Source organism: Cuculus canorus, chromosome 1, assembly GCF_017976375.1.
Source record: "Cuculus canorus isolate bCucCan1 chromosome 1, bCucCan1.pri, whole genome shotgun sequence".
Taxonomy (NCBI): Eukaryota; Metazoa; Chordata; class Aves; order Cuculiformes; family Cuculidae; genus Cuculus; species Cuculus canorus.
The window spans coordinates 29,245,787-29,271,392 of record NC_071401.1 but is presented as its reverse complement, the minus strand read 5'-3'; the positions used below and the strand labels follow the sequence as shown (position 1 = coordinate 29,271,392).

The following is a 25,606-nucleotide window of genomic DNA, read 5'->3' as shown; positions in this document are numbered from 1 at the left end:
CACAAGATGTAAGAGTGGAAAAACACTATTTGAAAAAGCATGCCATAAGAAACATCCTATCAGAGGGACATTCTGCCTAATTCTCAAAAAATATAGTTACTTGGATGAGCTTAATTCTACTTTAGCTTAAATCAAAGATATGCCACTTTTTGTTAAACGCAACTACTTTTTGCATCAGCACCTCACCCCCATCACCTCAGGCCGAGTGGGGCAACACAACACCCCCACCAAGCTCAAGGTGGCAGCCAGGGCCATCCAGGTGAGATCAGCCCTGACTCCTCGCCCAGCCCTGTCAGGCGCTGCTGTTCCCCGATGACCACGCCCCTCCCTCTGGCCACGCCCACAAGTGCTTACGGTCCCACCCTTCTCACCCCCACAACGTGTTATGGCCCCGCCCCTTCACCCCTCCCACAAGGGACTTGCTGCCACGCCCCCTATTGGCCATGCCCACAACAGATCGCTGACCTGCCCCATCGCCCCGACTACAAGGCGCTTGTGGCCACGCCCCTTCCGGTCACGCCCATAAATTGGCTTAAGGCTGTCCCCTGCTGACCCCGCCCACAAAGGGCTGCGTTCCCGCCCCTTCTCGCCCCGCACCCTCGTGGTTGAAGCCCCGCCCCCTCCTGCTCGCCCACCCACAATGTGGTTGCGGCCCCATCCCTTCTCCTCGCCCACTGGGGATTAGGGTCCCGCCCCTGCTCGCCGGCAGACAAGGAGTTACGGCCCCGCCCCTTGCTGCCCCGCCCACCAATGACTGAGGCTCCGCCCTCCACTGGCTCCGCCCACAAGAGGCTGCGCCCCCAGTGACCCCGCCTACAACGGGCTGCAGGTCCGCCCCCTCTCGCCGCGCCCCCAAGATGGCGGGGGCATGGCCTGCCAGCGCCGCGCGCACCGCCCCCTCCCCACCCGCCGCCGCAGCCAACAGCACCGAAGGCGGAAGCACGCATCCTTACGCATGCACAGTGCCCCGAGGACGCCGGCGCGGCCGATAACCCGGAAGGTCCGGCGTCCAACTGACGAAAGTTTCCCTGACCCCTCCCACCGAGGGCGGGGGGCGTGGCTACAGGCTGAGCGCCTGCGCCCTCGCCCCGGGCCGGCAGTGTGCCCCGATGCGCTCGCGCCCTCTGGCGGGCGGCTGCGGCGCGTGAGGGAGGAGAGCGGTCCGGCCCGGTCCGGCCCCGCAGGTACCAGAAAGGGAGAGGAGGGCGGGGGAGCCCCGGGAACCCGCGCCCGAGGGAACGAGGTGCCTCGCAGCCCCCTGGGCTCGCGGGGAGGCCTTGACCTCTCCCTAATGTCGAGCCGACAGACCTCGGCCTGGGGGGCGGGAGGTGCTGGGGGAGGCCCCGAGCGGTGGCGAGTGGCCCAGGGCGGCCCCTGACCAGAGCCTCGCTCCCCCTACAGGTCCCGCCCCGCTACGGGTCCGTACCCCCCACAGGTCCCCCCGTTCACCATGGGTTCACCCACCCCACGAATTTGATCCTACCCCAGGCTCACCCTCCCCACGGGCTCACCTTCCCTACAGATTTATCCCTGCCACAGTTATGCCCGCCGTAGGCTCGTCCTCCCCACAGGTTTATCTCCACCACGGGTTCACCCACCCCACAAGTTTTTGCCCGCCCCCCAGGTTCATCTCTCCCCACGGGTACATCCCTTCCACAGATTCATCCTCACCACAAGTTTATCCCCATCTCAGATTTGACCCCCCCCCAGCTTCATCTCCATCCCAAGTTCACTCTCCCCACAGGTGCATCCCCACCCCAGGTTCACCCTCCCTGCAAGTTTGTCCCCATAAGAGGTTTGCCCTCCCTTCAGGTTTATCCCTGCCACAGGTTCACCTTCCCCATGGGTTCACCACTGCCAGAGATTTATCAGTGCACAGGTTCACTATCCCCATGGGTTTGTCCCTGCCACAGGTTCGCCCTCCCCACGGGTTTGTCCCTGCAACAAGTTCGCCCTTCACACAGGCTTCCCCTCTCCACGGGTTTATTCCCACCACAAGTTCACCCTCTCCATAGGTTCAGCCCCACCACAGGCTTGCCCCATGTCAGCTGCTGGCAAGCACTGGTGCAGCGCTCCGGCAGCCTGGCTCCTGTCTGCAGGCCCTTCGCCCTGATCCCCATGGTAGTGTTGGAGGATGGCAAGATCAACGCCCTGCTCTCCTAGATGAGATGGGCCCGGTGATGGCGATACCCCAACGAGTGTAGCAGCCCTCCGTGTAACCACCCCAGAAGATGGATGAGGAAAGATGTAAGCCTTAAAAAAAAAAAAAAATGTTTTGAGCAGTCATTAGGCAACTCTTGTGAGAAATTTTTCTAGGAATCAACAGTCTTCCCTTAACCTCTTTCCCCAGTCAACCAAATGAAATTTCTGTGCCAGATTGAATGGAAATTATTTTTTCGATTACAACACAGAAGAGATTATGTAGCTAACTTATAAGCAAGATGCATTTTATGCTCTCAGTGTCATGAGTGGTGCCAGTAAAAATTTGGTATCTTCAGTGTGGTTGAAGACTGCGCTTTGCTTCTTAGTTTTGATCCAGTGAAGATATTTTTCATCTGTTGAGGAACAGATTCAGTATTTTTTTCCTAAATAAATTGGTTTAGTTGAAATGCTGCAGTACTGACAGCATTAATTTTTTTAAAAAAGGAGAGAAATATGAGCTGGTAGGTTGTGGGGATAATGTAGTCTCTGCTGAATATACTGGGAAGTATAGGTCATCTCATGACAGCTTCATGCATGAGTGATAATAAGAAATGACCTATGTAAAAATAATTCCTCATAGAGCTTGTTTTGTCTGAGTGTTCTTCCGCTAGGTCTTGACAAGACGTGGGATGACTATTTCACCATAATGCTTTCTCACAGAGTGCTCCCACTGATACCCACTGTAGTATTTACGTGTGTAAATTTTTGAAAAACAAAGCTATAACTGTTAATTTCTCTTTCTCTTACTTATTTGTCCATTCTGCACCTCTTGCAGTGCTACACAACTGCTTTGAAGTAGAAAACTTAACAGTTCTAGGGAGGAGAGGATTAAAGGTAGTATAGTATGTATTTGGCACCACTTCTGGTGTGGAAATAATAATTGGAAGACAATAATTTTGCCTTTATGGTGTACGTGTAAGATGTTTGTCAGCAGTACTACAGATCCTTCATGGGAAACACTTGCCCAAGTATTTTTTCTGGTAGCTGAGTAGGTAGCCTCAGCCTTGGCTACTTGTTTCCTGCTACAGCCTCAGTCCCCTGCACAATGCTGAAAAAAAGAAATATGTCATGGAATAGTTTGGGTTCAAAGGGACCTTAAAGATCATCTAGTTCCAACCTCCCGGCCATGGGCAGGGACACCTCCCACTAGATCAGGCTGCTCAAAGCCTAGTCTGTATTTCCCCCTCTCCAATTTATAGCCATTGTCCCTCATCCTATCACTACAAGCCTTTGCAAGTAGGATAAGTGTTATTGTAAAATATGGCCCCAAGGATCTTATCAAGGAGAAATCCCTCCAGAGGTAACAGCCTCAGCCAAGTTTAGGACTATTGCCACCAGATGCCTATTCATACCCCGAGTCATCAGCCGGTGAGATTGTTGTGAACACTGACAAGGTAGATGTGTCCCCTGGTGATTTATTCCCTGTGCCCCTGGGTGGGGTTGACAATAGCGGCATCAACACTGGAGAAGAGATTAGTCATGTGGGCATCTCTCTTTTTTTTGAAATGAAAATTATACTGTGACCTTTGTATGCAGTCTTTCCTTCTCTGTGTGAAACCAAGGTTTTGCTGCTGGAGTTTCGGGGCACTCCAGCATGAGAACTAGCAAAGCAGTTTTAAGGTGAGTGTGAGTGGTTTGAGCACAGCACTACACTAGCAGTGTATGTTTTAGTTACTTTTGGCCTACACAAGGTGATAAGTGATGACCCAGAAATTAGAAACTGTGTTTTGTCACCCATCTTTGGAAGTGTTGTATCCACCAATGCTATCAAGACTTGGTACATATCTGTAAACAGGTAAGGAATAAAGACAGCAGTTTTACTCTGCAGTGGTGGGACTTCTTACTAGAATTCCAAGTCTGTATGTTTAAATACAGATATTAAATGCACTTATTTCTTATTATGTTTAATTTATGATACTGTCACACACAGCAAAAGGATACTAATGGCGCAGGGCAGATGTCATTTGAAGCAGTGGTGTAGGATTCCAAGAAGCATTGTGGGCATGTTTTATACTGGGACTTTGATCTTTGTGCATTTTTAAAGCTCATGAAGTGGTGTTGAAAGTGCCAAATCAGTCATTTTAAAAGATAAAGTACTTTCAGCAGAGCCTGTTGATATTAGATGTTACATTCTTAGCTGCTGGTGGCACAAGCAGCTGGTGTTGTGGTGACAAAAGGTGGTTACTTTCTCCACAGCTGTCATGACAGTTTTGAGATTAACTGTAGACTCTGCAGTGTCACAGCATTACTGAGCTTCTGGTACCTTGGGCAGCAGAAACCATTCTCTGCTAAGGAAAAAAATAAGGAAATATGTTTTTACTATTCTTACAAGAACGCAGGATTTTGTGACTGTTGGGGACATGGCACTATAGCACATTTGCTAACCAAGATTTGCTGCCTGAAAGCGGGATGTAAACCTACTGTGGTGACACTGGACTGTAGCTCTAGAAATGGAATAGGAAAACAGATTTATTTATTCGTTTGTGCTAGATCATTGAAGGAGAAAACTGTTAACCACAAGAGAGGGCCTGTTCTATTTTCTAGCATGGTCTGTTGACACGCCGAACCATATTCATTTTTCAGAGTCCTTGCCAAGGATGCACAGGTAATGTTTTAACAAGAGCTGTCATGAATAGGCTTAGTACCTCAACAGTATATCACTTGGAAGAGAAGAGGTGTGACAAACCAGGTTCTGATCAGTAGCTTAAAAATATTTCTTTAAAACAAATGTTCTTTATAAGTCTATTGGAGGAAGGAGACACAATATAAGGAGTGTATTAATTATCGCAACTGATGTGACTTGATGAACAAAATTTATCAAACTACTTTTATCCACAAATACGTTGAATACTTTTCCCCTAGAAAATGTACCAGAAATATTGATAGGATAGGACAGGATTGTCAGGTTATATAGCTAAGAAAGTTTACAGCTATAAAAAAACTTCCAAATGTCTTTTGTGTAGTAATATGTTCAGTTCATTCAGTTTAAATATCCTCCTGTGCCACTTCTGTGAGTTTCAGTGTTGACTAATTTATAGTGGTACTAATTTATTAGTGTTTGGAGAAAGACTTCCACAGCAGCCTTTGTAGATATGCTTGAAAAGGTGCTTGGAGGGAGACCATCAGAAGCCATTCCAGGTCATCACTTGACTGCTGTTTTGCTTTCACGATTAGGTTTAAGAATAGACTTCTGAAGGTGAAAGCCTGCAAAGAAGAAACTTTCCTGCTAGTTTTTCAGAAATGTCTCCCAATGGAATGAGTGGGAGCCTTTGAAAAGTCCACTGGGAGCTGCTTGTGTTTTTAGACTTCCTGGGAGCTGTGCAGACTTGTAAGTGGAAATTTGCATTTCAGGTGATTTGAAGACGTTTTGGACACAACTGGGAGGCAGAAGAGTAGACAACATATTCGAGCAGTTGCAAAATGTGCTGCTGTTGCTAAAGCAAAAGATAAAGAATGGAACTGCCACAAACCAAGGTTTGAAATCCTTGTAATTGTTAAGCAGGACTGCAAGGGAGCTGTGGCCTGCTTTATGTAGGGCTGTGCATATATATTACTTAGTAGCTGGTGTTTTTAAGCACTTCTGAAAATGCATTTTCTTTTTTAACAAAAGACTAATCATTGCAGGTGCATTTTGCCACGTTCTCAGTTTACCTGTGTACTGAATGTACCTGAATGTGCAGCTCTTAAGCGCATGGAACTGAAGTAATTATTCTTGGGAAGTAATGAAATATCAGCAGTGCCTCGTATTTTGGGGGGTTTTTTTGTCAGAAGTTTTAGGCTTTCAAGGTGATTTCAGTGAACTGAATGTTTTTGGGGTGGGATTATGATCACGTGAGTATTATTTCACCTCAGAGACACTAATATAATGTGAAACATTAGTAGAAAAATGTGGCAGGAATGCATTTAAGATTGTTTCTGATTTTCAAGGAAATGTTTCCTTTATCCACAACAAAATCGGAAGTCTGATGAGCTTGGGCCAGTACAGGTTTCTTTTTACTGGTTTATTTAATTCAGAAAAATTACTTTTTTTTTTTCCGTTCACCTATGTAAATGTTCTATGGATCTTATTGCTTTTTTTGTGCAAGAGAAGCTATGGTGGTTTAAGCTATGGTGGTTTAAGGTTTGAACTGGTATAGCCACACACTCTGCATTGTACTGCTTGTTCTAAATCAGTAGCACAATGTTTTGTGTACTTGGGGACGCACATCTTGATTTTTATGACCATTACAGCAATGTATAGATGAAAGTTGAACTTTAATCTCAAAATGACAGAATGAATCTGTGATGTAGTTAAATTTGAATTATTCTTTGTTCTGTAAAGATCTCAAACTAAGATATTAACATGAATTTTTCCAACATTTGTTTGCCACATTGTAATATTTATTGCATGGGGTAAGAGGCTGAGGCAGAACTGTTTTCTTGTTTGTGTTCCTGCTATCTGAAGGTCATTTCCACCAATTTAGGAGTAGCATTAACTTGGCCTGCCATGATCCAGCCCCTCTTAGCCAGAAGATGACTAATCTGATGTCAAAGCGAAGAGAGAAACTTACACTAAATTGTGTTCACTTATATTGCTGTTACTGGAAAGTATTGGTTTATGTGCATTAGGAAATATTGCAGCAGGTTTCCAAAAGCCAGAGGATATTTGGTGCTGATTCACAGCTACTGATATGAGCTGTAATTTTGTTGTAATTCATAGATGTATCCATTAAGGACCCTGGTCAAAAGGTTTCTAATAATATCAGTCTTGCAATGCATAATGAGGAAACAAGCATCTCTAAGGGCTTACACTGTGTTTTCCTTTTTAGTAGCCACTATTATCGTTGCAGGTGTTATCATTACTTAAAGTACGCTTTGTATCTGTTTTGTTTTGGGTTTTGCATAGAATGCTGTCAGGCTTGGACAATGGTGAATGAAGCTAATCTCGGTGATCTCTTAACTCTGACAAATGGTATGTGTGTCTTGATTGTATTTGTTTAGTATGTAGATTTTGTTTTACTTGCCAGGAGCTTATTTTCTTAATTGAAATCAGCAAAATAGATCGGAGAAGCCTGTTAGTATTACAAGGGGAAAAACATAGTTGTAAGTTTTCTCAAGTACTGAACTGTGGACTCACTTCTGAGTTTATACTTTTGTGGTTTGTGTGTGTATATACGGCTTGTACCAAGTGAAGAGAGTTTGAACTAGTACGCACTGGTGAACCCGGGTCGTCTTGTGCGTGGCTCCACGAGCCGTAATACCTTGGCATACTTTTACCACAAATAATGAAGAGAAATCTGTATACCTGTTTCATTTGCATGTTGTCTCGATGCACTTGGAAAGATACGAGGAGGAATTTAATGTGCAAATCACCTGGTGATCTGTGAAAAAAGGTAGATATTCATGATGCATTTTTGCCTCAAGTTTGTCAATGCACACTTAAGTTTTTCCCCTTTGAGAAACAGAAAGGAAAGAGAGGAAGGGAGAAGTGGAGCAGGAGAGAAAGTGGGAAAATGCTGTGTGTCAACTGGTTGCTCACTTGCACACCTATATGTAAGCACTTTACTTTTACGTAAGTTATAAAAAGCAGCTTGTTTTTTTTAGCAGGGCACTTGCTAGCATGCTCTTTGTGTAGTTCATAGAATGCATTGTTTTTAATGTATTTTGGCAGTTATCTCTTTAATAACTGAAGTAAGTTTGATTATAAATTGAAATGTGGATTGCTGAAATTCTTGCTTCCATTCAATTTTTTTCAGTGAGTGATGTGCCTGACAGAGATGACTTACAGGTAACAGAATCCAAATTACAGCATCTTCTTACAGATGACAATACTGCAAACTCTGTAGAAGATTCTCACAGGTCAGTGTATTTAATATTTAATTCCAGTTCCTTATTTGACCTAGTCTTTATTGCATTTCTCTTGTATTTCTAAATTCAGTGTCTTAAATGCAGTTTTGAATCCTGAGAGTTTTCAAAGTGAAAATACTTTTAATACAGGAAAACTTGAGGTTTTGAGTAGAGTTGTCTCATTTATCGTGTGACAACATTGCAGAAATAATGCAGGGCATTTGGTTGTGAATAAAGATCTGTGAGTATTATCAGGATTATCGGGGTTAGGACTTAACATTTTTTTAGTTCAGTTCTCAGGCTTTCACAGACCATGCAGATTGTCAGGTGCATGATTTAGTCTCCCTGTATTTAGCCTCAGGTACTAGCTTGGAAGATGCAGGTAACAATATTGTTGCCCTTTTTTTGTTTTAGTGTCCTTTCTGTGGTTTTTTTTGGTAGTGCTATCGAATATGTCTTCATATGATCTTGTGACAGTAACACAATGCACACAGTGATTCAGTGAAAGCGTTGCCCTTTTAGCAATGGGCTGTTTCTTTCTTGTGCTAATAATACCAAACCACTAAAAAAAGTGAGCGTTTTGGTTTGTTGGTTGTTTTTTTTTTTTATTCCAAATAGCAAAGAGAAGGAGATGGAAAAAACAGGTTCTGGGAGTAAAGAAGTATCTAGTAAAATTCAAGATCTACCTTTAAACCTGCAGTATCAGAACCACAAGTGCTCTAGTGCGTGTCTTGCCAACAGACCAATGAACTCCTATAAGGGTGAAAATCCTCTCAAGATACCAATCTTGTTTCACTTCCAAAGACGCCATGCAAAAGCAAACTGCCTTTCAAAATCCCTGGATGTGAATTATAAAGCTCCTTGTGGCCGAAGTCTGAGGAACTTTCAAGATGTACAAAACTATTTGTTTGAAACAGAGTGTAATTTCTTATTTGTTGATTACTTCTCCTTCAACACGTATGTACTGTTGGGCAGGAACACGGTAAATCCCAAACCCCTCGTGTTTGATTTTGATATTAGCCATGGAGCTGAATCTGTGCCCGTTTCCTTCTGTAATCATCTTGACCATGCAAGATTACCTTATTTCAAATACCGGAGGGCATCGTGGCCACGTGGATATTACCTTAACAATTTCTCCAGCGTGTTTGTTGATTCGTGTGACTGCACGGATGGCTGCATTGATAGGTAGGTAGAAGAATCTAATCCCAGACAAGTAATGCGTGATGCCTCAATAGCAGTGTGGTGGTGTGTGAAGGCACACGGTGCGAAACAGTGCCAGATGATGAAGGACCAACGCTGCTGGAATTTCTGTGGTAGTTGTCTTGTGCCATGCTCTGTGTTGACTGATACCACTGTATCTTTGTCTTCTCCAGAACTTGGGTGCTCCTACCCATGCCTAGCCTCTGTTGTAGGGAAGGAAGCCTTCCCTTTCTTCCCAAATAGGCAGTGCTTCTCCTCCAAGTGGAGCTGGCAAGCAGATTCTTCACGATTGGGAAGGGAGCAGGGAAGGGCGAGTTTTGTGCCAGCAGAGAAAGGAACATTTCCCTGGCAGGCAGGGAAGGGTCCTGCATGACGTTTTCTGCTGCAGCTCCTGCTGTAGAATGGTATACTAGAGATGGAATGGTCAACCTGGAGACACGAGATCATTTTGAGACTTAAAACATTCCTGAGAGTGGAGGAAGAAACCTCCCCATTCACAGCCTCTACATCCCATCCTTACCATTCTCTAAAAGAAATTGTGAAACCCTGTGGTCATGACACATTTATGTTCTGAGCAGCTCAAATGGTGTTACTCACTGCTGTATTTTTTGAAACCCCAGTAACTCTAGGCTACCTATCCCTCTGTGGGAACCTGCTGCAGTTAATGTGTGCAAGTTTGGTGATAATTTTATCACCAAAACAGCTTTCTTGAAGGCTGTCTTTGATCTCTCCCTGTAGGTGTTACTTGGTCTTGAATCCATTTTGTATTATTGATATCTAGAGCAGTTGCACGTGCTGGTGCCCGCAACCCAACAGAAGCTTGAAATCACAGCCTGGTATAATGAAGCTTCGGTGATTAAAGTTATTTAGTTTGAGCTGGGCGTTGCAGGGCAGCAAGCACATAGCATGCTGCTGCTTTGCAGTGAAATTAAGAATTGAGATGCTTTTGATGTGTGGTTTGGGGGTTCAGAATTTGGTCCATTGCTGTTTGCACAAATGCTGTAGGTCTTTGGAGTTGTCATGACATAAGCTGGTGAAGACAAGCGTTATTGCTCGAGTTCTCCAGTATGCAGTATGAAAGTCTGCACCTGCTGGGAGCCGGAGTGGGAGAAAAGTAATGAAGTAGGGCCTAATAGATCAGGGTGCTGTGTCAGAGCAGCTGATTTTCATTCATTCATTCAATCCTGTTTATAATAAATTTCTGTCATACTTAAGCTGTTTGCATGTTCCTTTTACAGAACTTGTTAGAAGAATGGCGTTAGAGTGGAGAGAAAGTGATTGTTGTAAAGCACACATAACCAGGCAAGAGGCAGTGAGAAGGGGCAGGGTGCCTGACATGGCCTTGTGGAGTAACACTGAGGGGAGAAAAAATATAGGTGCATATAAGACTGTGTGTATAGTCAAATATATTTTAACTTGTCTAGATTTATGTTTTATTTACGCTGCCCAAAATACATTCTGAAATGATTTATTGTTAATTTTTAGGTCAAAGTGTGCATGCCTGCAGCTAACTGTAAGAGGTTGTAGTAAAATTTCTCTATCTCCAAATAGTAAAACGTCTCATGGATATAGTTACAAAAGGCTGGAGGGACCTGTTCCTAGTGGGTAAGAAAGACCAAACTATTAACTGTTATTTTATTTGCATGCTTTTATTTTGCTTTTATTTCCTGTAAGTATAAATGCTACAGGAGTAAAATGACTGCAATTTCTGGATTACTGAAACCTTCCATTTATGTTACAGTTTTACTGACATATCAGGATAGTAAAAATAATTAATGTGACTTGAGTAGTAGGAAAGGGAAAACTGCTTTTATCCTGCAGATATAACAATTTTCACAGCTTAGTTCCAGGCTCAGGAAGAGTGTGAAGAGTAACATAATAGTATCAGCTGGTCCAGCTGGAGATCAGGCCATTTCTGGCCCATGTGCTGGTTAATTCTGTGATAGCAAGGGGAGGAGGGAGAAGGGAAGGAAAGCCTGCCACAAGGAAATGAGGTCTATCATGAGACCATCACGGCATATATCAGCCAAAGAAGTGGGAAGCAGTACCCACCCTTGGGTTTCGGCCTGTATCTTGTCCATCCTTTTGCTCTGTAGGACCAGAGTCCTGAAGTCAGCCATCTGCTCTTGCCAGGCTTGGTTATGCGTGACTCTTCCAGGAGACTCCAAAGCCGTTATAGCACTGCAAGTGTTCGCCCTTTTTCTTATTCAGCTGCTGTGGATTAATATGTGGCCTGGGGAAGATGCCACTAACCTCAGGTGTTCAGAAGAGGGTTTGTGCAAGGCAGTTTCTTGCAATAGCTAAGAACCAAATCCAGAGATTTAAGGAGCCCCTTTATTCCTTTGTTTCTGTGTGGTGGTAGTTTATGGTTGGCATGCAGAATTAAAGCAGCCAGTGAATCCAGAAACAAGTGCAAAAAAAGCACGATGGTGAATTATTTTAGAAGTATTTTGTTAAGTCCCAAAACTCATGACAGCAATACTGAGGTCCAGGCAGGCAGGCTGTCTGCTGAAGTCTGTTCCAGCATAGAATGAGGTGCTTTACAGGGATTTCTGCTTCTTTGTGATTTTCTCCCATAATATAAAAAGGTAACATTTATTTTTCTTGTCTACAAATCTGGCTGACAGATTCTTAAAATTGATATATCAGCAATCAAGAAAGTAATGAGCTTCAGAGCAGTGCTGCACAACAAGTTTTAACCAGAGTCTTTATCTTTTCAGTCGATAGCCTTACTAACGCTCAGGAGAAAAATTAATAATAGCAACTTTGTTTTAGTAATGCATTCTTTTATATTGTGTTTTGTTTTGCTTCTTCTTGACAGAGTTTATGAGTGTAGTGTGTTGTGCAGGTGTGACAAGATGATGTGTCAGAACAGAGTTGTACAGCATGGGATTCAAGTCAGGTTGCAAGTGTTCAACACAGAAAAAAAAGGCTGGGGTGTCCGCTGCCTTGATGATATCGACAAGGGGACATTTGTTTGTACTTACTCAGGTAACAGAAGGTAACCTGTGGCATACTTACAGCATAATTCTCCTCTCCTGTGGCCTGTGCCCTGTTTTTTTTTGAGAACCAAACAGGAAAATGCAGGGTAGGAAGAGAAGCGAGTCAATATAATCTTAACTTGCGAGATGACCAAATGGACAGAAGAACATTGAAGAATCACAGAATCATAGAATAGTTAGGGCTGGAAGGGACCTTAAAGATCATCTAGGTCCAACCCCCCTGCCATGGGCAGGGACATCCCACTAAAGCAGGCTGCCCAAGGCCCCATCTAACCTGGCCTTGAGCACTTCCAGGATGGGGTATTCACAACCTCCCTGGGCAACCTATTCCAGTGTCTCACCACTCTCATAGTGAAGAAATTCTTCCTAATGTCGAGTCTAAATCTGCCCCTCTCCAGTTTATACCCATTCCCCTGGTTCTGTCCCCACAAGCCTTTACAAATAGCCTCTCTCCAGCTTTCCTGTAGGCCCCTTCAGGTACTGGAAGGTTGCTATAAGATCTCCTCGGAGCCTTCTCTTCTCCAGGCTGAACAAGCCCAACTCTCTCAGCCTGTCCTCATAGGGAAGGTGCTCCAGCCCTCTGATCATCTTTGTAGCCCTCCTCTGGACCTGTTCCAACAGCTCCATATCCTTATTACATTGAGGATTCCAAAACTGGACAGAATACTCCAGATGAGGTCTCACAAGAGAGGAATAGAGGGGCAGAATCACTTCCCTCAACCTGCTGGCCACGCTTCTTTTGATGCAGCCCAGCATGCGATTGGCCTTCTGAGCTGCAAGCGTGCATTGCTGGCTCATGTCGAGCTTCTCATCGACCAGCACCTCTAAGTCCTTCTTTGCAGGGCTGCTCTCAAGCACATCATCCCCCATCATGTACTGAAAACAAGGATTGCCCTGACCCAGGTGCAGGACCTTGCACTTGGCCTTGTTGAACCTCATGAGGTTCTCACAGGCCCACTTATCCAGCCTGTCCAGGTCCCTCTGGATGACATGCTGTCCTTCCGGCGTGGCAACTACTCCACTCAGCTTGGTGTCATCCGCAGACTTGCTGAGGGTACACTCAATCTCGCTGTCAATATCATTGATAAAGATATTGAACAGCACTGGTCCCAGTACAGACCCATGAGGGACACCACTTGTCACGAATCTCCATCTGGACTTTGAGCCATTGACCACTACTCATTGAATACGACCATCCAACCAGTTTCTTATCCACCTTACCGTCCACCCATCAAATCCATCTCTCTCCAATTTAGAGAGAAGGATGTTGTGGGGGACCATGTCAAAGGCTTTACCAAAGTCTAGAGAGATCACATCCATCGGTTTACCCGTGTCCACTGCTGTGGCTACCCCATCATAGAAAGCCACCAAGCTGGCCAGACAGGACTTGTCCCTGGTGAGGCCATGCTGGCTGCCATTAATCTCCTCTCTGTTCTCCATGTGCTTTAGTATAGCTTCTAGGAGGATCTGTTCCATGATCTTCCCAGGCACAGAGGTGAGGCTTGACAGGTCAGTAGTTCTCAGGGTTGTCTTTTCAACCCTTTTTAAAAATGAGCAAAACGTTACTCTTCTTCCAGGGACTTCTCCTGATTGCCATGACTTTTCAAATATTGTGGAGAGTGGCTTGGCAACCATATCTGCCAATTCCCTCAGGACTCTGGGATGCGTCTCATCAGATCCCATAGACTTATATATGTTCAGGTTCCTCAGGTGTTCGTGAACCTGATCCTCCTCTACTGTGGCAGGGGGTTTACCCTCCCTGGTCACCATCTTGCTGTCCTATGACCCAGGAGGGGTGAGGAGAGCAGTTATCGATGAAGACTGAGGCAAAAAAGTTAAGTACCTCAGCCTTCTCCTCATCTGTTGATACGTGATCCTCATTTCCAATCATCAGTGGAGGTATATTCTCTTTGACCTTCCTCTTTTGATTGACATACCTGTAAAAGCCCTTCTTGTTGATCTGTACTTCCCTTGCCAAGTTCAGCTCCAGCTGTGCTTTGGCCTTCCTGACTTCATCCCTACACAACTGAGCAGCCTCTCTATACACGTCCCAGGTTACCTGACCTTGCTTGCACTGCCTGTGCAGTTCCTTCTTCTTTTAAAGAACTTTGCAATGTGATGGTGCCAGACAAACAATCAAAACATTCTAGAACAAGACCTATCTCAGACTGTTAATTTTTTTCCCTTTTGGCCCCATGCATCCTGCACCAGGGCTAGTTTTCCTTCAGTGTAAATGCGTTCATATTTTACTTTACCAAATAATGTTCTTGCAATTATTTAATATGTTTGACCTGCTGTAGTGAGTGTGACCCATCATAGCAAACAAACAATTTAGAAAACATAATCTTTTCTTTTCCTTCCAGGCAGATTAATGAGCAGAGCCGAAGCTCAAGCACTGGGAGATGCTGATCAAGGGCTGAAAGAGAAGGGTGCAGTGAATGACAGAGACTGTGACTTTTCTTCTAAAAAAAGAAAGCGTGACAGTAATAGTTCAGACTGCGTGATTGAACTGGTGCAGACTGGCAAAAATGATGTTATTGAGAAGCAGGACAATGAAAGTAAATCAATCCTGTAAGTTTACCAAAGCAAGTTTAAGCATAACAAGACTAATATTCTGCTATTCTATGAAGTCTTTGGTAAAACTCAGAGTAGAACTGAATGTCCTCAGCTGAGTGTGTTTTATTTTCTTTCTCAACTTTTTTGTTAATTCCTGGTAATTTCTTCTAGCGGGACAGAATTTCTCTCTGTATTAATTTTACTTACTGTTTGTTCCACTTGGCATTTTCTAGAAATCCAATTCATCTCCTGGGTTTACTTGATCTGTTCATTATGCTAATTCGAAAGAATTAATGAAAGATACTTGAGGTAAACTATTTAAAGATATTTGATAACACTGCGGGGTTTGATAACAAATTAGGCATTAACTATCCTGTCCCTTGCTCCCAGTCTCTAAACCTCTTTTTCTTCATAACATAACCTTTCCTGCTAGGAGTCTTAACCTTTCCTGCTGGGACTCCGACAACACCTTGCTTTTGCAGTTTACTATGCAAAAGTTGTGGTCCTGTTTTCATTTTACAGTTAGGATCTCATAGCCTATCAGGATTCCTAAAATCAAAATACTGCAAAATAACCATGTGGCTTCATCAGTAGCATGCTGCGATCTTGTCAGAAGGGAGTTGGGAGCTTGTTTTCTTGAACTGTATTCCTTGCTTTGCCACACTGCTTTGTAAATGACTTCCTTGCACTGCTCATGAATTATTGCAAATTCTTGCTCATTTCATAGGAGAAGATCCATGTGGATCTTTGAGAAGCACCATGAAATTGTGAATGGGAACTTTTTAAAATACCTGCCAGTATATTCTCACTTGCATTTCAGTATCTTGGCAACCTAATGAATTAATATTTTGTAAATTACATAATTATCAGCAATCAGCTAGAATTTATTTCTGCTGAGTGCTAGTCCCAAAAACTGTGGCGAAGCACAGTTTTAAAGTTGCATTTACTGCACTGCGACCTTAAATCTCATAAATTTATTTTCCTGAGAATAAAGGTGTTTCGCATGTGGGCCATGTAGAAAAATATGACAAAGACTTTGTTATTCTGCCTCTTAAGAAATTACAGTCCAGCTGATCTGAGAAACTTTTGTGAGGAATCACTGGGCTAAGTCTAATGTCATTTGCCCAAACAGATTGCCTGTAAAAGGCCAAAAAATGTAATCAAGTAATAATGTCACAATTTTTTCTTGTGTTTACTGCACCTTTTGAATTTACGAAGAGCTTTAACTCTTAAGAAAGCTTTAATTAGTAGCATTTGTTGCCATTATCAGTAGCCCAAAGAAATACCACTATGTTTTTTGTGGCAATAAAACACATATAAATGTTTTACATTGAAAGTTTTCTTGAAAAAGAGCTGTTATTGCTAGACATTGTACAGATATTAAGATTAGTTTTGAAAGTGGTGTTTTCAGCTGTAGTCTTAACGTAATCCAGATGAATATGATTTTACGTATTTTAAATGTATATGCCAGATACTGCTTCCTGTCCTCCCCCAACCTGCTCCTGATGTGAAGGAGAGTGTTTTCTATTATCTGCCATATATTAACTGTTTCCCCCTCTGTCTCTCTCCCTATCCTTTGTCCCAGTAACATCTTTACTTCCCTGTTTGAAAGCTGCACTGTCCTAACTGTTAAAACTGGTAGCAGGAAAAAGGCAAAGCTCTGTCAGTGCTCTATTTTGAGATGATCTGATATAATAATAGTAAAACAAGAGAGATATTGGTTCTTGTCAGAAAAACTGGGAAAGGATATAAAAGCAGCTGCTGATCTCTCGAAGTGTGAACAACTGGTATTTTTACAAATACTATTGTGAACCTAACCTAGGTCCTCAGTTCTTAAAAGCAAAATAGTCACAGAACTTGGGGCGAGGTCAGACTGCAGGCTTTGGTGTAATCTGGTCTTTATGAACGAGAGAATCTTAGGGGAGCATATGTTGTGAGAGTTAACTTATAGATCTTTTTGTCTTTTACAATTTCCTTTTGACCTTTCTTTACAGGTTTCATCCAAGGAATTTAAGTATGGCAACTATGAGAAGGCTTGGAACTAGAATAGCTACTTTAAATAATCACCAGCAAAAAAAGGTAATAATAATAAGTGGCTTTAATAGATTCATTTTTCACTGTGCTGAATATGTATGTCAATTTTGACCTTTTCGTCTTATACATTTAAATAGTTCTAATGCTCTTTCTTCATGAAATTGTGTCACACTGAGCTAAGCTGGCATGCTGGAAGCTATATCCCATCCCTTTTCCATCATCAGTCCTTCAACATATTCCCTGAGACCAGCACTAACTACTTTCACAGTCTTCGCTTCTCCACCCTTCACTTACACTCCAGCCTTGAGAGTCATAAGAAATTATTCTCCCCTCCAACCCTTGTTGTAACTAACTGCAGGGTTAGGGGGTGAGACTGATAATACTTGTGTGATGTCTCCCCAAAGAATATCATAGTAGGGTGAGAAGGAAGTCTCAGGAGTCTTTGATCTTACCTGAGTGTGAAGTGTGTTCTGCAAAGGAGGGAAACTGGGGTAAACTTATTCTATAGGTTTCATTGCACTAAAGACATGCATGTGGGATTTTCATGCTAACAATTGGCAGTGCCGTCCATACCGGAACTCCCATGCTAATCACGTTTTTCTGGTGGGAGAGGATAAATCTTGCCACTTCTGTTCATTTTACTGAAACCATGTAAAAAGCATGTTTGGGCTCTGGTTCAGCAACTTATGCAAACATGTTTAATTCTGGTGAAACTGTTGGAATGAAAGCAGTAATTTAAATGTCTGCATGGACTTTTGAAATTCAGCTATAGTTATGCGTTACAATAGGTTTGAAACTTCAATGCCAGAGTCCTAAACCCCAGTTGCTATCGTGTGTTGACCCAGAGTTGCATACAGCAACAATGCATCACAGCGGTTTCATTATCTTTTATTCTGTTTAAAGGAAATTGATACACTGGTTCTCAGTGCCACCTCAGATGAAGATAATATTTCTCATATTCATCAGTCAAGCAAAACAAAACTAACCAGTGGAACAAAGAAAGGAGAAGAAAGTAGGTTTGCAGAGCTGTAAATACTGCACTCTTAGTACACTTGTACCCCGTCAGGTGATAGAACTAAAATGTAGAAAGTGATCTTTGGAAGCAGGCAGGCCTTGTTCTCTGAGTTAGAATAATGTTGTCCCCATAATGCTTGCGCTGTCCTTAGAGAGCTCAGCAGTACAGAAATCATTGCTGCCTTGCATATTGCAGTGCTTTAACTGGTACAGGGCAATCTTTTGCAAAGTTGATCCTGGGACATGTTGAACAGTGCTGACAGCAGCTTCTCTAATGTGGTGCAGTTGTGAGAAGGTCAGTCTTGCAAATCCTTTTCCGTCACACCAATACATGTTCCAGTCAACAAAAATTGAACAGGATATAATGTGGGAGTGGGGGGGCCTCAAGCTGGAGAGGCAGTGTGAAACTGATGCTATTTGTGCCTGCATCTAGTTTGTCTTAATTACAGTTTGTGATTCTCTCAGTATTTAAGGTGAAAAATGATGATAAAATGCTATGTGCAAGAATTCAATTTGGAGTGGGATTTCAGAGAAGTTTGAGACTAGAACAGTTGAGCAAGTGCTCTAGGCACCACAGCTGGGAACACAGACATTTGTGGGAGGATTGATGAGAGGCATGGAGAAGGGTAGTTGTGTTACAGACTTGTAAATAGCAAGGAGCTTTGTACATTTTGGAGAACAAAGAGGGGTGGATGGATAAAGAGTTCTGGGCAAAACAAGAGAGAGGCTTTGGCTTTAAACTGGCATTGAAAAATAACTTGTGTCCCTTGACAGAATCCACTCAGCAGCAGAATGAAGAACATCTGATGGAAATTGGACAGACTGAGGCTGCTGATGAGAACAGTGCAGAATGCAAAAGAAAGAGTCTGTCTGTGCAGGGTGCTGATTATGGCAAGTCAGGGGTGCTGGATGACACATGTGTTTTGAGGGCATCCAAAAATGTACCAGTAAAAGCTGACTGCAGAGAGGAAAATCACAGGCAGTTGAAACAGAACTGTGAGGAGGATGATGGTGACAGGCCACTTCTGAAGAATGCTGATGAAGAAAATATTTATGTACTAGATGCCACAAAAGAAGGAAATGTGGGTCGTTTTCTCAACGTAAGTAAAAAGTTGCACGTGTTCTCTTAATTGTCTCAGCTTAAATAAATGAATTATGTATTTGCATAAACGAGAAAGCTTTTGTGCATAAAGCATACTTGTGGTAGGTGCATGGTAAGGCAGGTGTATGGTGCTCCCTGCACTCTGAAGAGACAGAATAGCAGGGTGGGTCACACTAGCAGTTAGTGCCCCAATAAGGTGATGCATGCTACATACTAGCTGTAGATTTTGGTGCAACTAGGTTCCCAAGTGAAATATTCCCCAGTAATGAGTGAACTCTTTCTCTTGAATTTTTAAACAGCTTTTTTTGGGGGGAGGAGGAGTGTAGGGGTGGAGAGAGCAAATGGCACATTCAGTTGAACCACAAGCCTTCTCCCAGTCTCATTTTTTTGTTCCCCAACCATAGTAAATTCTAGCTTTCGCTGATTTAGATTAAGTGTTGTGATACTGTATGAAATGTATCTACCACTCAATCATAAGTATACAGTATGACAGACCACTTTCTGAACCTATCTGCTAAATAAGTCTCTCAATTTTGACTTGCCAAGAAATAGTAATGAATTACCAAATACCTCAGCTAAGATGAATGTTTGACGTATCTGCATGTACTCTGCAGTTAACTTATTTCTCTTCATTGGCATGAATGTGTCTTACAGCAAAATCCTTGCATACGTCTAAGCTGCTCTTCATTGCAGAGGTAATACTAGAGGTTAGGATTAATAGTGCATCTCGCTGAAACCTTCTTCTGCAACTATGATCATACATCTGTCACAGACTGCTTATTTGTAGTACATCTTGAATCAAAGATGAATTCTCACCATAAATTTCTAGAGGACAGCTTGGTAAAAGAACTTGGTTTTCCTAGAGAAAAGTACTTTCATAATAAGATGGAAATTAGAGAGACATAGTTACTGCAAAAATAACTGGCAGTGAATTGAGTAATAGAGATTTTGTGTGGGCTGTAGAAGGGAGGGAAGAAACTACCTTTACTAGTGAGAGATACCTGACACAAAATAGGTTCTTCAACTGTTGACGAGTGGTTCACTGTTTCTAATTCAAATATTCTGTTCTACAGCACAGCTGCTGCCCAAATCTCTTTGCACAGAGCGTGTTTGTAGAGACTCACAACAGAAGTTTCCCATGGGTGGCGTTCTTCACAAACAGGTGAATTTTTAGCAGTGTAACATTGTTCATTCAAAGCACTGCCGGGGAAAAAAGGCAGTGCTTAGTTATTAGGAAATGATTATACTAGGGAGGAGGCAGATGCTTAGATCATGAAACCATAAAATTGCCTTCTTACTGGTGACTTATTTTGCACTAAAGGCTGAGGAAATACAGCGGCTGATTATCACTAATGAGTTGTTCTTCAGTTTTGCACTGAAATGTAAAGTGGAGAAGCTTAATTTTGATGTGTCTAATCTATGATTCTATGATTGTATGATCTATTTTGGTGATTATCATCTTCAGTGGAAAAATAGGTTTAACTCAGCCAAGATTCACTGATTCCAGTATTGTGTCTCAAGGAATGGCCAGCAAATCTGAGTCCCATAAGGCAGGATTGGACCCTGCAGGGAACACCTTGTGGGCCAAACAAGTTGACTCCAGGCCTTCTCCTTGTAGCTACCAAGAGAAGTAGGACTTCGTGTGGCCCAGTATGTCCTGGTGAGGTGGCACAAGGATGCCCAGAGTTGAAAACTTCACTGAAATCCAAAGGTTGTGGGTCTTTCCTTAGTGGATGGCAGAAAGGGAGGTACAGAGAGCTGGTGCCATTGAGAAGGTGACAGCTAAACCCAGGAGGTAAAAAATTAGTTCTATGAACAAAGCTAGCTGATACACATGACTGCAGGAATACTAGGTGAGAACTTAGAATAGATTGTGTGTCTTCCATGAACTTGCCCCGTTGCTGTTTTATTTGTTTTACATTTCTGGCTTCCAAAACCTCCTAAGGCAGCAAGCCCCACATTGCAGTTATCTGCTGTTTGAAAAGCCCTCATTTTGTTTGTCCTCAGCCTGCTGCATGGTAATTCACTGAATGTCCTTTATATTGTATTCTGTGAGAAACATTAGAGAATTACTCTCTTTATTGTATTTTTCCTCAATTGTCCCTTCGTATTTAAGTATTTAATTTGCATTCATTTTGGACAATGAATTTCCTGCTTTAGAAATTTTTTCTCTTGCATGTACTGTCAGAGCAACTGGTTCACAAGGAGCACGTGTTTAATTCTGATTCTTAGGCTTTGCACATATTATAGTGCAATTGCATTAAAACCTAGCTTTTCAGACCAAAGATGATAGCCTTCATCACTGGTGTATCTAGAGATCTGTTTAAACCTCAATGATGCACTGTCCATAGTAAAAATTATAATGCTGTCTGTGTTCTTGTTTGGGTGTATTCACTTATGTGTTGGTTTTGTTTGTTTTTTTTTTTGTTTGATTTTTATTTCCCAAAATTTGCCTGGAAGTTAGAGAGGCTGTTTAGTCTCTGATCCTATTGCACTGCTTAATTTTTTTTTCTCCTAGATGCATGTATTTGCGCTCTCCGTTGCTCTTGTAGGCAAAGCAGGTGCCAGAAACTCCTTGTATCTCTTGGTTTTCTCCCAACAAGCTGCTTGTGCGATGCTCCCTGCCCCCCTACGATTTTGGGGTTTATATGTGCGTCGTTGGTGACAAATTGTAAGCACAGTTCTGTTTCACTTAGTTCAAACAAATTGACTGAGTGTTATGTTTCTTAGGCATGTGAAAGCTGGAACCGAACTCACATGGAATTATGGTTATGAAGCTGGAAGCATGCCAGAGACAGAGATTTCCTGTCAGTGTGGAGTTCAGAAGTGCAAGAAAAAAATCTTATAGTCAAAACTTTCCTACTGTCAACACATAATGTAACTGGAGATTTATACACTGGAATGGACTACTACACAGTTACAGTGCACAGTACACTAAAGACTTTGGTGCTAATTACATTCAACTCAAATGCCTTTCACCTGGTGGTGTTCTAAGTTTCCAATTAAATGTCATTTTTGTAGTTTACAGAATTAGAACTGTTTGTCATAAGAAGAGCCATCAAACTTTTATCAAACCTAGATAATTTTGTGCTCCTAGTCTTCCCTCCCCATGTCTTTCCATTCACAGACAAAGTTCACAGTGCACTGGAAGAACTTCGGCTTCTATGCCACCTGCAGCAAAGATGTGACTGATGCATAGCAATGCCAAGTTAGCAAAACTCAGTTTTCTGAAACTCGTATGAATGCAAGTCTGCCTATTTGAGGACTGAATTATTAAAATACACTTAAGCCTGATGGATCCAGCGGAACAGATAGTCTTGAATAGTGATGAGATTAATCAGAACAGTGTGCAGAGCTGCGTTCGTGCTACAAAGCGAGCTGGGCAAGTCCTGCTGCTGCAGGAGAGAAATGACTGGGTTTTGTTGGATTGCATCCCTCTGCATCGTGGCACACACAAATCCTTGAGAAATCTGGTGTGCCTCATTTCAGTGTCCTGTTCTGTAATGTGGGACAGGCATTCTGCAGAAAGTCCTTGCTGTGTAGTTTGTTGGTAATAAACAAGCGTCATTAGGTGACACCGAGTGTAGATGCAGGAGGTGACCGAAATGGAGCAAGAGATGGGTGTGCAGGTGTGTGGCTTCTGAATGTGTTGGAGCCTGGTGCAAAGAAGGTGGTGTCACAGCCAAGCAATTTAGACCACTTGAAGAACTACCGCCAATGGTATCAGCAAAAGTGGTTTTATTGAAATAAGATATAAAAGTGGGACTTAACAAATTTCAATGGCGAGGTTCACTGTTACTTACTGCAGAGTATATAACAATGATTCAAAGTTACCAACGCAAAATCAAACTTAACCAACACAAAGTTTTAGTGCACTGTAAAACAGGTTTATGTGCAGTTTCAGTCACTTGCCAACTATTTGCTGTTGGTAAGAGGTCTCGCAGCCTTAAGGAGTAACCTTGAGAGGCGTCCCATCTCAAGGGAAGATCAGTCCCACACAGCCAGCTGCTTAAGACAGAGATTTCAAAGAAGGCTCACTCAGGCTGTCATATCTATGGAATAAAATGGTTGGCTCGGAGTCGAATGACGTGCAATGGAAGAGGCAAGCATGAGACTCCTGGTACATACAACTTTGTTCCTTGATCAGTAAATCTTGGAAGAACTACCTCTATTCATGCGTTGATTGCGTGGTCAGTGTTTCAGTGTCCACACCAACACTCACCATGTCAACCTCTTCCTGTGACTTTTCAGAGAAGGTTGTATCTAGAGAACTTTTTGGCCAGTTATGGCCTAGGCCTTTGCTTCCTTTGGAAACTGAACTGAACTACCATGAGTGTGGTCAAGGACTCAAGCTCATCCAACACAGATGGATTTAAAGCTGGCCCTGCAGTTCACCTTACCTTCATTTCCTGAATTTGTGCGAGACCATGCATGGTGGATCATGAAGAATTGTTTGTTGGTATTTACTCAGCCATTTGCTGCAGAAAACAGACCTGGTGTTTCAAAAGCTAAAGCACTGTGTGGTTGACAAGTATCCGAGAGCCTGCTGTCAGTGGGGGCTTTACAGTAGGTGTGTTTATGAGACAGGGCTTTTTGGCTGGCTTATCAGGTCTTTCTTCAGGCTGGTGCATCTTCATTCTCCTCTACATGATAATACACTGGGTAAAGTGGTTGCAACCCAGCTTCTAGTCCCCTCATAGTCCGATGCTTTCACTGCTTGGCAATCCAACATACCCATAACATATCCGCTTGCAAGTTTACCTTACAAGGTAGGTTTTCTGCCTGTTCTTGTAATTCTATTTGAATGGGTTCTGCTGAAGGTGGCTGGTGCGTATCCTCTGCAGAGAGGAGCCGTGCCAGTTCAACAGACGTTGTGTGAGTGCTTGTCTGAACTTGGTATCTGCTCAGTTCCTCTGCTTGCCCTTGGGCAGCTCAGGGATGGGTGTACTTGTGAGCACAGCCCTTCGTGCCACCCATGCTTTAGCAAAGCATCATGTAAAAGCACCCAGCACAAGCACTGACAGACTAGGTGGAAATGGTGAGTGTGAAGCACTCAAAAGTGCTGGTGGAATGACACATTTGGAACTTCTTGTCAGCCTGTTTGGGATATCAAAAGAGGAGGAGAGTGCCTGGTGGGAACTGAGACATGAGGCAGAGTTTGGGTGATGCCCTGAAATCAGAATCTCTGTTTTCCTCCAGGGGAGCATAGATTTTACAACACTGATGGAGGACCAGCAGAGGGGAATTCTAAAACAAATCTAGGCTTTTGCAGGGTGGTACCTTGTTCCTATGAAATGGTGTGGTTCAGCCATACAGTGTGGAAATCAGAGTCTTATGGGGAGCAGGACAGTGAGCAAGACCATTCCAGAGGAGGGACAATAGGGATGTGAAGACATAGAACAGCTCCATGACCTACAGGGAAATAAATATAATGCCCACAGTGAGCACACATGCAAAGACAGCTGAAGATCAGCTACGGCACAGGTATGAAAGAAACTGAACTGGAGTACATTACACTGATTTTTGTGTGCCAAAAAAACCTGAGAGCACTAGTTTCCAGCTGCACTTATTTTAGCAGAGCTATAGGGCTCTGTAGAGCCAGGATTTGGAAGAAGGGATCACAAGGGATTTGCAGTGGCTTTTCCTCCACATACTTTTTTTTTTTTTCCTGTGTTGAAGAACAGACTTGTGCTAGGAAAATTTTCCTAGTTTAAGTCTCTAATGCACTTGCGAGAGCACTTGAATCCAGTTGACTGATTTGAGAACCATCTGGTTAATGGATTTGGGAATTGATGTTGCATAGCAGCATCTGGCTAACAGGTGCAGTCTAATTACAAGCCTGGACACGGGCTGACCTCACTCTGAAATGCTGCATCGAGGCAGTCTCAGAGGGTTTTGGGAAACCAGGTAGAGTAATGCCAGCAGTGTTGAAAAGCCAACAGTAAAGAGAACTGATCCTACAAAGTTCTAAGTTGTGTTTGGTGTGGCTCACAATGGGCCAGAATGTGCCTGATACGTAGTGGCTGGTGAGCTGTACGGAGGTGGAAATGCAGGCTTTGTTTACTTACATCCCACTCAGTGCAGAGGACCTTCACGTTCCTTGGTCTCACTGGCACAATTTTGCCTTAAACCTTGAGTGGTTGATGTTCCGAGAGCTTGCTGAAGCACTGCTCGTGTGAGCCAGGAAGAGGAAACCTCAGTGGTGCGGTGTGTGAAGACGTGCAGAACAACGTGCTTCTCCCAACACTGCTTATGCTTTATGATGAACTGGTGCACGCTCATCATCTGTTTACAGGGGCAGCTCGAGGGCTGCAGCCTATGTATGAACCATCAGGCTTACAAGCAAGGAAGCACCAGCAAAGCCCTGCAGTGAGGAGCTGGCATGATAGGAAGCCTGGTATCTCCAGTCACCCCAGGGATAAGCCTCTCTTTGACTTCCTCACCAAGCAGAAGACTGATCAGCAGCACTGGGAGAGTCCAGTGCTCCGCATGCTGGGTGAGCACCATGATTGCTTGGAAGGGGTTCTCCTTCGGTGGTCTCTGGATGAAGGCCACAGGTCTTCCTCACAGTTGAACTTTTCAACCCCCTTTTTGTGCATGCTCTTGGACTCCTTGAGCCCCCAGTTAATCATAAAACATAAGCAATGTTGGGAGAACCACGTTGTTCTGC

At 43.2% G+C, this 25,606-nt stretch overlaps 2 protein-coding genes across 6 annotated transcripts in view; one reads left to right on the top strand and one right to left on the bottom strand.

Annotated features, from left to right (window-relative positions):
• The window catches only part of CAB39L (calcium binding protein 39 like), a 72,912-nt gene extending 71,765 nt beyond the window's left edge, over positions 1-1,147 (bottom strand). Inside the window, exon 1 of one of the 2 annotated variants that reach the window (XM_054077937.1) lies at positions 954-1,147. The gene's annotated coding sequence lies outside the window, so the exon portion shown is untranslated. The remainder of the gene's footprint in view (positions 1-953) is intronic. The other variant, XM_054077927.1, reaches the window with a different exon arrangement.
• Positions 1,148-1,696: 549 nt separating this feature from the next.
• Positions 1,697-23,504, top strand: SETDB2 (SET domain bifurcated histone lysine methyltransferase 2). 4 transcript variants are annotated; one of them, XM_054077896.1, is made up of 14 exons: positions 1,697-2,247; positions 4,747-4,807; positions 5,554-5,676; positions 7,088-7,153; positions 7,938-8,040; positions 8,647-9,213; positions 10,714-10,833; positions 12,077-12,219; positions 14,594-14,801; positions 16,781-16,865; positions 17,724-17,832; positions 18,609-18,934; positions 20,010-20,098; positions 21,667-23,504. In XM_054077896.1, exons 1-14 carry the CDS (start codon positions 2,236-2,238, stop codon positions 21,782-21,784), a joined length of 2,130 nt encoding a protein of 709 aa, XP_053933871.1. In that variant the 5' UTR covers positions 1,697-2,235; the 3' UTR covers positions 21,785-23,504. The 4 variants fall into 4 exon arrangements, with proteins under 4 accessions (XP_053933871.1, XP_053933863.1, XP_053933878.1 ...); XM_054077888.1 differs by having other exon boundaries at positions 1,704-2,247; positions 12,050-12,219; positions 21,667-23,485; XM_054077911.1 differs by lacking the exon at positions 1,697-2,247 and adding an exon at positions 3,744-3,822 and having other exon boundaries at positions 12,050-12,219; positions 21,667-23,448.
• The last annotated feature ends 2,102 nt before the right edge of the window (positions 23,505-25,606 follow it).

Coding starts and splice junctions, on each gene's coding strand:
- SETDB2 (XM_054077888.1), top strand. Junction 4,808..5,553: donor TCCTTGCCAAGGATGCACAG/GTAATGTTTTAA, acceptor TTTGCATTTCAG/GTGATTTGAAGACGTTTTGG. Junction 20,099..21,666: donor GTGGCGTTCTTCACAAACAG/GTGAATTTTTAG, acceptor TATGTTTCTTAG/GCATGTGAAAGCTGGAACCG.